The sequence below is a fragment of the Gossypium hirsutum genome, chromosome A08, assembly GCF_007990345.1.
Source record: "Gossypium hirsutum isolate 1008001.06 chromosome A08, Gossypium_hirsutum_v2.1, whole genome shotgun sequence".
Lineage (NCBI taxonomy): Eukaryota > Viridiplantae > Streptophyta > Magnoliopsida > Malvales > Malvaceae > Gossypium > Gossypium hirsutum.
The window spans coordinates 5877213-5888385 of NC_053431.1; the positions used below are offsets into that span (position 1 = coordinate 5877213).

Below are 11173 nucleotides of genomic sequence, written 5' to 3' on the forward strand. Positions count from 1 at the left end.
TTAGAAAAAGGTGACAGTTTGACAGAGGGGTACACGTCGGAGTTATGGGACTTTACCCGTATTAGTGTGGTTCAGAATGATCTTCAAGAGTTGAAAGAATTATGGAGTCACTGGGATGAGGAGATGAAGCAACTACTCTACTGTAATTATAGTGATATTCCTTATCTCATCGATGTTAAGGTAGATAGGTATTTGTTCCGCGCCATGGCTCAATTTTGGAATTCCGCCTATAGTTATTTTACTTTTGGAAAGGTGGATCTAGCACCTACTGTCGAGGAATATACAGCCTTGCTTCGTTGTCCGAGGTTTCAAGTTGATAAGATTTATTCTAGAGCTGTCAATACCCCAACCTTTGTAAAGAGGTTGATGAATATCACTGGGATGAGTGAGCAGTGGGTTGCAGCTCGAGTCTAGCAGAAAGGCAGTGGAAAGTGCATCCATTGGGAGAATTTGAGAGAGTTGATCCTGACACACCTTGATATGAAGAAAAGAGTTGATGTTTTCGCCTTGAGCGTTTATGGTTTTTTTTATTTTCCCTAAGGCTTTAAGGCATGTAGATGAAGCAGTTGCCGATCTATTTGACGGATTTGGTAAATGAGTCACTCCTGTTCCTGCAATCTTGGCTGAGACTTTCAGATCTTTGAGTGCATGTCGGAGGGCAGGTGAAGGAAGATTTATTGGGTGTGCACAACTCTTGTTAGTATGGTTTCATAGTCACTTTTGGAGGGTAGAAAAGGCCTCTTACCGACCTTTTCTTGAAGATTACTCACCTTTGAAGGAGTAGTAACCATATCGAGAAGAGATGACATAACAGAGGAAAAATGGATGGCGATACTTCAAAATCTCCAAGAGGAGGATATCGAATGGAAGGCCCCTTGGATGGTTTCTGATGAGATTCTCTACCGATGTGAGAGTTATGATTGGGTCCCTTTGTTGGGGATTTGGAGAGCCGTTCGATACGCCCCTCTGCTTGTATTGAGGTAATATAGATCGAGACAATTTATACCAGTGACGCATGGGCTAGCTCAGAGTGGGTTTTCGTATAGGGAGAAAGACTCCAAGAAAAAGAGCTGCGAGAGTTATAATGCCTGGAACCAAACCTACCGGATAAAGGGAGTTGCTATGAATCCAATGGTGACTCTTGAATATAATGAATGGTGGAGTAGAAGGGTTAACGACAATATCCCGAGGCCAAATTTAGAAGAAGCTCGACCGATAGAGGAATATCTGCGAGTGGTCCCCTCCGAATTGGAAATCATAAAGCAAGACTTCGAAAAGAAAACCTCAGAGTTAGAAAGGAAAATAGAGAAGTTGGAGGAGGAAAAAGTATACTTAAAGTTGGATGTTGATGTTCAAAAATCCGAGGCTGATAATTTGAGAAAGAGAAAGAGAGAGGTTGAGGAGGACCTGGACAGTATGAAGACTGATTACAAGCAGCTGCATAAGTCAATGAGAAATGCTGGCTTGGATAAAACGTCTAAACAGTGGAGGCAAGAAATCCAAGAGGAAAAGGCTAGGGCTGATTGGTGGGAAAGAAAGTTCCACGATGCTCAGGCTCGAGAAGTCGCTTGTAAAAAGAGTTTAGACGATAGCCAGAATGAAAAACAGATGTTAAGAGCTCGGGTGGCAGAGTTAGAAACGACACTACAGCAACATCGGAGTCGTGACTCAGTGATTGAATTAAGGGCTAGCCTAAGTAAGATCGAGAATTTGAAGGGGAAAGTAGAAGAACTTGATACTACACTTCAGAACTGTGAATATCAAATTGAATTGTTGGAAGCAAATAATGACTCACCGATCTCAGGATCAGGTCTGAGATAGGGATTACTTAATGGGCGAAGCTATAGCTCAGATACGAGAGGTGGCTGATCATTTACAGACTTTGGCGGTCCAAGCAGATGTGCTAGGAGTTAAATATGAGTTACAGTCAGATCGGGGGCGAGAGTTAGCCTACCTTCTTAAGAAAGTAAAAGATTTGGGTGTTAGGGCAAGACCGTATATGTAATTCATTTTATATAAAAGATTTTGTTTTTCAGTAAAGTTTTCTAAATGAAATTGAATGCGAATCGATCTCTTCTTTTTGCATTCATGTCATGCATTTGCATTGCATTACATCGCATAACATCATATACACAAAAGAACCTTATTAATTAGTGGTCATTTATCTAGTTACCCTGGAACACCGGTACTACACACGAAGGAAAACAAAGGATATGGATCAGAGGTTTGAGCAAATGCAAAAGGAGATGCAAGAGCAACTGCAAGCTCAGATGCAAGAGCAGCTGGCTAAAATCCAGTAGGAAATGAGAGACCAAATGCTGGAGTCCCAGAGAAACATGCTAGAATCACAAAACAACATGATAAGCCAGCTGACACAGCTGTTTAAAGGAGGGTCTGACAAAGGAAAAGGCCCTATGGTTGACACGGGAAATGACAATGAGGATTTCGCTTTTCCTACAAGTTTTGCACCAGTGAACATGCAAACATAACCACCAAGGGTGTCTGTTAATGTCCAACCTCTTTATCAAACTGGTACCTCGGCACCAATAAACTTCCCAGCAGGATCGAGCACCAACCCTGGAGATAATCTGGCAAACCCCCCGGTCCCTAACTTTGACAACGCAGCAGAGGTAGAAAAGACAAAGGCTGAGGTCCCAAAACAATTTGAGGATCGATGCAAATGGTTGGAGGAAAAGTTCAAGGAGTTAGAGAATGCTGATCATTACTGCGGAATCGATGCAAAGGAACTGAGTTTGGTCCCGGACTTAGTACTTCCCCCAAAGTTTAAAATGCCGGAGTTTGAAAGATATAACGGAACCAGCTGCCCTGAGGCTCACATTACGATGTTTTGTCAAAGGATGACGGGGTATGTCAACAACGATCAACTGTTGATCCATTGTTTTCAAGACAGTTTGAGTGGGGCTGCAGCGAAATGGTACAATCAATTGAGTAGGTGTAACACCCCAAGCCTAAGTCCGATCGCCGGTTTAGGCTATAAGGTATTATTGAGCTAAACATTTAATTTTTCATTCACAAAATTAACAATAAAAGCAGAAATTTAGCTGAATACATACTGAACCTTGAGTTATAAATGTCATTTTCATATAGCCAAAATATTTACAATTACAAAACATATTCGTCAACAGCCTAATCTATACATGCCATATCGAGTCCAAAATATAACTGTACCAAAAAGATCGATAGTATGAAGAACTGCTGACGATCCCCGAGTCGGCGGCCAGAGTCAACAATCTATAAAACAGAGAAATAAGAATTTGAGTAAGCTTTCGAGGCTTAGTAAGTTTTAAGCAATTTATACTATTAAAGCTTGTCATTAAAATTGAACATTGAGAATCACAAAACTTGTATTCTAATTGTAATTCACTTGACCAAATATACACCAGCACATTAGTTACAAAACCCATTGGCCGAATATATATGTATATATACACAAGAAATTTCTTGCACATATTTTACTATTTACAAAGATTATACTAATACCTTTAATTACATTCTTTCATATGATGACTTACAATAACCAATTATATTGTTTTCTTATCCTCAAATACCGAATTCATTCACACACACATATATATATCGTTCTTTGATATTAGTAAATCACTTAGAAATCAATTCAAATATGAGTACATAACACGAACCTTAACGTGTAAAATATATAATACTTATGCAACGATGTTTACCACTGACATTCGAAGTCGCAATCTTACTTAACTTACTGGCATCGATTTTGTCAAATCTTAAAGCTCGGAATACATTACTAACATAAGCCTGCGGGTCTTTAACCCAGATATTTTTCCAGTACGTAGCCTGCAGACCTCAAGTTCGGATATATTTCTAGCATATAGCCTGCAGATCTCATGTCCGGATATTTTTCCAGCATATGGCCTCGGACCTCATGTCCGGATATTTTTCCAGCATATAGCCTGCGGACCTCATGGCCGAATATTTTTCCAATCTCATATATATTTGATCATATTTTAACACATCTCAGTCATCTTATCACTTAATAATCGTATATTACATTCGAATATAAACTCGATACGCACATCATCATTCACATTTCAGCTCAATGGTTATATCTCATATCACTCATTCTCTTCACCATTTAATCTTAAATTCAAAGTGACCATCAAACTATAAGTCATATACATGCATTATCTATTATACATCTTAATTCAAGTGCAAGCCAAAGATCACAATTTACCTACTATACTCTTATAATGGCATCGTCAATTATATACTAAAGGAAACTACTTAAGACTTACCTTGGATATTTTAAACAGTTGCGGGTAATCTACTCGACTGCTTTCTCCTTTCCCTTATCTGATTTAGACCCTCTTAGCTCTTGAGCTTGATTCAAACAAATAGATCTATTTAATTTCTTATCAATTTAACAATTCGATTTAATACATGTATATCGTGCCATTAAGTACAAATGATTTTATTAACTAGCTATTTAAACGTCATACATATGCTCTACTCATGCATAATCGAAAATATTACTAGCGTATTACCTTGCATTTTCGAATTACATAACCATCACTTAATTTCATAAAAAAAATACACATATTATTTCAGATTAACACAAGAATCAAATGCATCACTCAAAATGCCAAAGTCCGACTAAGTCTACCATTATAGCATTATCAAGTTTATGTATTTGGTAATTCACATTCAAACACATTCGGCATTATGTATCTGATCAAATGTTTCATTTAACGCTAAACTCAACTTATAACCTTCCCTAATTAAAACATTCAACACTGACTAGACATGCTTACATGCCTAAGCCGAATATCATTTTAGACATTTGAGAAATCATTTCTCAATTCATCTTATTAGTGTTACCTCACTCAAAACATTTACACCAATCCATTATAATTAAAACCCTTGTTCAAAATAATATTCACTATAATACTATGGCCGAAACTCCCAAATAACTAACATAGTCTCTTAGATTCAATATAATCACGAATATATATATATACAACCTAAATTCCTCTCTTAACACATAATTTACTATCTTGGAATTCATTTCCTAACTAAATTAACTTACTCCAAAGCCGAATGCTACTTAAGCATTAAGCTCATGTTCTTTTCATTATTAAGCAATTTTCATAACTCAACTAACATCCATTTTCAATTTAACATCAACATTAAAAAAAATTTAACACAAAAATTCATAGCCGAATGTTGTTTATTTTAAGCTACCATTATATAATTACTTATCACTTCATACCATATTATCAAAATTGAACTAATTATACTTATATAAGTACTGTCAAAGCCGAAACCTATGCATAGCATTATCAAGATTTATACCCTTAAAATCATTTACAAGGCCGAATTTGTTCAAGTAACTCAACAAGTCCAAGTTCATCTATTTCATATATAAATACTAACAATTAAGTATTAACTAGTTCAAACTTCATTTAACCATAAAACAACAATCTATCCCCTTCAATTTCTCCCATGGCCGAATGCTCAAGACACCACACAACTCAAAATTTTGTCATGGGTTAAGTAAAGAACTTAATAACTAACTCAAAATATGCTAAAAATCCAAGAATTAACATGAATTACTTACCTTATTTAAAGTTCAAGATCACTGAATGGTTTGTTCTTTTCCTTCTTTAAAATCGGCTAGGAAGAAACAAGGATGAATACTTTGTTTTCTTTACCCATTTTCTACCTTTAATTATTATTATTCTATAATTTAAAGCCATTTAATTAAAAATAATGCTAATAGAAAATTCATATATTTTATACTAACTAACAACATGGCCTGCCACTATCAAAAATGGGTAATTTGACATGCAAAACCATTCTTTTCAATACATACATTATTAGACCACCTTTAACAATTACCTATCATCTTTCACATTTTTCTCACATAAGTCCCATTTAATAATTTCATATACAAATGACAAAATTAAAGCATGAAACTTTCACATATGCATGTACACATATAATAAGCATAGAATATAACAATTAATTATTTTTGTGACTCGATTTTGTGGTCCCAAAACCACTTTCCGACTAGGGTCAAATTAGGGATGTCACAGTAGGACCTAAGTCAAGTCGTGAAAGGACCTAGCTCAGGCCTTCATGAAGCAGTATGGCCATATAACGGATATAGCACCTGACCGGATCACACTCCAGAATATGGAGAAGAAGCCAAGAGAAAGCTTCTGGCAGTATGCTCAGAGATTGAGAGAGGTCGCTACACAGGTCCAACCACCATTGCCAGAAAAAGAAACAACCATGCTCTTCATCAATACATTGAAGGCGCCTTTCATTACTCACATGTTAGGTAATGCAACAAAGAGTTTCACGGACATAGTAATGTTTGGCAAAATGATAGAAAATGCCATAAGATCGGGTAAGATAGAAGTTGGGGAGAACACGAGAAGGTCAGCCCCGAAGAAAAGAGAGAATGAAGTAGGTAATGTGAGCTCAGGCTACGCAAAACCTGCCACTGTTAATCAGTCAAGGGCGATAATCACAGGCCAGCAGGCCTCACCAAGGCGGGAGCCTAACACGAGACAGAATACAGAGAAATTTCAATTCACTCCCATACCAGTGACATATAGGGAGTTGTACAAAAGTCTGTTTGATGCACATATAGTGGCTCCTTTCCACTTAGAGCCGTTGCAGCCCCCATACCCTAAGTGGTACGACGTAAATACTCAGTGTGAATACCACACAGGGATTACGGGGCACTCGATAGAAAACTGTACCTCGTTTAAAAGGTACGTGGAAAGGCTTATCAAAGCAGGTGTTGTAAAATTCGATGATACACCTGGTACGGGAAATCCGTTGCCCAGTCATACTGATAAAGGGGTAAACGCGATAATTGAGAATATGGGGAGGAAAGTTAAGCTAAATTTCGCGGAGGTGAGAACCCCATTGAAGCTAGTTTAGAAGGAAATGCAGAAGAGAGGTTTGGCCCTGCAGGGGTTGGGGGATAAAATCTAATATACACAAAACTACTATGAGTTCCATCATGAGAAAGATCACGAGATCTAGAATTGTATTGAGTTCAGGGCCCTAGTACAGGGTCTAATGGATAATAAGGAATTGGAGTTCCTCGAGTCTGTTGAAGAGGGGGATGTATGCTCTCTAGGAGGAGAGTCAAGTGAAGAAGGTTGCAGAGCCAGCTGTCCAGTGATAATTATTTCGAAGCCCAGAATTAGTGAAGTAGAAGCAAGAGTTACACCAAGAGTTATAATCCGGAAGCCAACAGCTTCCCCTTATAAAGATAGCCATAGGGTGCCTTGGAATTATAATTGTAGTATAGCAGTTTCAGAGAAGGAAGATTCGATTAGCACGCCAAACACAGAAGGTGAACCAGCAAAAGGGAAACCCGTCATACTCAAGAAAGAAGTAGAGAGATCAGAACCACTGGTTAATGAGCCAGTAATGGAAAATGAAACCAAGGAGTTCTTGAAGTTCCTAGGATACAGCGAGTATAGTGTTGTGGAACAACTACACCAACAACCGGATCGCATATCGATATTGGCTCTCCTGTTAAATTCGAAGGTCCACCGCAACGTATTGATGAAAGTGTTGAACGAAACCAATGTTGCGGATGACATTTTGGTTAACAAATTGGATCGTCTCGTCGGCAACATAAGCGTTAACAATTTCATCTCCTTCAGCGATGATGAGATACCACCAGGGGGCAGAGGGTCTATTAAGGCTCTGCATGTCATTACACGTTGCAAGGGGTATACGCTACTCGGAGTACTAGTTGATAATGGGTCCGCATTGAACGTATTGCCTTGGGCTACGTTAAACCGTTTACCTATAGACAGTTCTCATATGAAGACGTGTCAGAACATAGTAAGAGCATTTGATGGCACAGAAAGGAAAGTAATGGGAAGGATAGAGGTACCTCTTCAGATTGGCCCAAACACGTGCGAGGTAGATTTTCTTGTGATGGATATTAAGCCTTCCTATAACTGTCTATTAGGAAGACCTTGGATTTACTCAGCTGGGGCAGTGCCATCCTCGCTGCACCAGAAGCTAAAGATGATTACTGAGGGACAGCTAATAACAATAAATGCGGAGAAGGAAATTATTGCGTCAGTTACCAGTGATGCACCCTACATAGAGAATGATAACGAAGCATTTGAATGTTCATTTCGATCATCAGAGTTTGTAAACGCAACGTTTATAGCTGAAGGAAGCAGGATTCCGATACCTAAGATATTAGGGGCTACGAAAATGAGCCTGCAGCTGATAGTTGGGAAAGGGTCGTTACCTGGCAGAGGACTCGGGAGGCACCTCCGTGGATAAGTTAGAGTGTCAATCTTGGTTGGCAAGTGGGATCACTTCGGTTTGGGATTCAGGCCAGATGCAAGCCAAGTGAAGAAGGAGTTTGAAAGGAAACAAGAACAGCGGAGAGCAAGATTGAGTAGGACAGAAGTCAGGTGGGAATCGATGAACTTCCCCCACATTTCCCAAACATTTGTATCTGAAGGGTTTATTCATTCTATACATTATAAGGTGAAAGAAGGAATGGCTGAAGATGCGATAGGAATTTGGAGCATCAATGCCACATTTGAAGAGGAAGCAATGGAAAGGAATTTATCAAGCATTTGCCTGTATGAGCCTAGGAGTGTTTTGGATAACTGGACTGATGAAGAAATTCCTGTAATCTTTAGAGCTAACATAGAGTAATATTCAAAACCTACCTGTTGTCTTCTAGCCTAGGGACAATAAGAATCTTTTGTGAAATAGGCTCATGTTCAAACATTATTATTTTCAATAAAAAATGCATTTTCATATATCGGTTCGAGCAATTATTCTTTTTTCCTTTTCATTTCATACACAATCATACCATACAAAGGAATTATCCATTTCGTTTTCTTTGGGTATTCTCTTATACTCATAATAGGCCATCGGATGTCCACGTCATGAGAAATACTGATGCGAGCTCGAAATTTCCTTTGGAGTGAGACATGTGCTTTAAGGGACTTCAAGATTTTGAAGAGGATGAGGATTGTGGTTTACCTCCCGATTTGTTAAGGATAATGGAGCGAGAAGAGGAACAGATCCTGCCACACAAAGAGACTACTGAGATTGTGGCCCTAGAAGAGGGGAAGGAAGTTAAAATTGGCACTTGCGTTAACGAGAAAACAAGACAGAGCCTCATTGAGCTGTTGTAAGAATTCAAAGACGTCTTTGCATGGTCATACCAGGATATGCCTGGTCTAAGTACTGATATCGCAGTACACCGTGTCCTTACAAAAAAGGAGTGCAAGCCAGTTCAGCAGAAGTTCAGAAGGATGAGACCCGATGTAGCAATGAAAATAAAGAAAGAAGTCAAGAAGCAGTTTAATGCTGAATTCCTACAGGTGGTTAATTATTCAGAGTGGGTTGACAAAGTCATCCCTGTCCCTAAGAAAGATGGGAAAGTGCGGATGTGTGTAGATTACAGAGATTTAAACAAGGTCAGCCCAAAGGATAACTTTCCATTGCCTCACATAGACACTCTAGTGGATAATACAACAGGCTATTCACTGTTCTCCTTCATGGATGGGTTCTCCGGGTACAATCAGATCAAGATGCATCCTAAGGACATAGAAAAAACCACATTCATAACTTTATGGGGAACGTTTTGCTACAAGGTGATGCCCTTCGGGTTGAAAAATACAGGAGTCACATACCAAAGAGCCATGGTAACCTTGTTCCATGACATGATGCACAAGAAAATTGAGGTCTACATTGACGACATGATTGCAAAATCCTGAACTGAAGAGAAGCATGTACGAGTGTTTAGAAAATTGTTCCTCAGGTTGAGAAAATTCCAATTAAAGCTCAATCCGTCAAAATACACCTTCGGAGCTAGGTCCGAAAAGTTACTCGGCTTCGTAGTCAGTGAGAAGGGAATAGAAGTTGACCTTGATAAAATCAAGGCTATACAGGAGCTGCCTCCGCCACGAACTCAGAAAGAAGTCCGAGGTTTCCTAGGGAGACTAAACTACATCGCACTATTTATTTCGCAACTGACTGAGAAGTGTGACCCCATATTCCATCTTCTTAAAAAGCACAATCCTGGGGTATGGGATGATAAATGCCAAAAAAACCTTTGAAAAGGTTAAACAATATTTGTCCAGTCCCCCAGTGCTAACACCACCAAGCCCTGGTAGACCATTGATACTGTACTTAACAGTATTTGATAATTCAATGGGGTGTGTGCTCGGTCAACACGATGAGACTGGGAGAAAAAAAAGAGTGATATATTACCTCAGTGAATGTGAAATGAGGTATCTGCCAATTGAGAAGCTATGCTGTTCTTTGGTTTGGACAACACGAAGGTTGAGGCAATACATGTTGTACCATACAACTTGGCTAATTTCAAAGCTAGACCCTCTTAAATACATGATGGAGTCAACCACTTTAAATGGAAGGATGGCCCGATGGTAGATTCTGCTCTCCGAATTTGACATAGTCTATGTAAACCAAAAAGCTATGAAGGAGAGTGTAATAGTAGACTTCCTAGCCAATAGAGCTTTGGAGGACTATGAACCTTTGAATTTCAATTTCCCCAATGAAGATCTAATGTATGTAGCAATCGCTGAAGGAAACGTGCCTGAAGATTATTCTTGGAAATTAAATTTTGACGGAGCATCAAATGCCGTTGGAAATAGAGTTGGGGCGGTAATGATATCCCCAAATGGAGATCATTATCCATTCACTTACAAGCTGGATTTTGACTGCACCAACAATATGGCAGAATACGAGGCATGTATCATGGGAATTCGGGCAGCTATAGACAGCGAAATCAAAGTATTAGAAGTGTATGGAGATTCTGCATTGGTAATTTATAAGCTTAAAGGCGAGTAGGAAACGAGAGATCCCAAATTGATTAGTTACCGAAAGTTAATCTTGGAGTTAATTGAAGAGTTTGATGATATTACCTTTCATTACCTCCCGCGAGACAAGAATCAGATGGCTGACGCCTTGGCCATACTAGCTTCCATGATCAAAGTAAATGAACAAGAGGTTATGAAGCCAATTCAGATGAGTATTTGTGAGGCTCCAGCTCACTGCTGTAATGTCGATGAAGAAGAAGAGAGAGATGATCATCCTTGGTATCATGATATCTTACAATATGTGAAGAGCCGTGCGTACCCAGATCAAG

The 11173-nt window shown here is 38.9% G+C and overlaps 1 protein-coding gene across 1 annotated transcript; it reads left to right on the forward strand.

Moving 5' to 3' along the window:
* The first annotated feature begins 7086 nt into the window (after nucleotides 1-7086).
* On the forward strand, nucleotides 7087-8706 carry LOC107887193 (uncharacterized). The gene is made up of 2 exons (XM_016811392.1): nucleotides 7087-8306; nucleotides 8376-8706. The coding sequence occupies exons 1-2, from the start codon at nucleotides 7087-7089 to the stop codon at nucleotides 8704-8706; spliced, it is 1551 nt and encodes a 516-aa protein (XP_016666881.1).
* The last annotated feature ends 2467 nt before the right edge of the window (nucleotides 8707-11173 follow it).

What these genes read in the sequence shown, in the direction of transcription:
- LOC107887193 (XM_016811392.1), top strand. Translation starts at nt 7,087, where the DNA reads ATGGATAATAAGGAATTGGAGTTCCTCGAGTCTGTTGAAGAGGGGGAT. An exon ending in CCTGGCAGAGGACTCGGGAG is followed by an intron (nt 8,307 to 8,375) that starts GCACCTCCGTGG and finishes TTTGGGATTCAG; the next exon opens with GCCAGATGCAAGCCAAGTGA.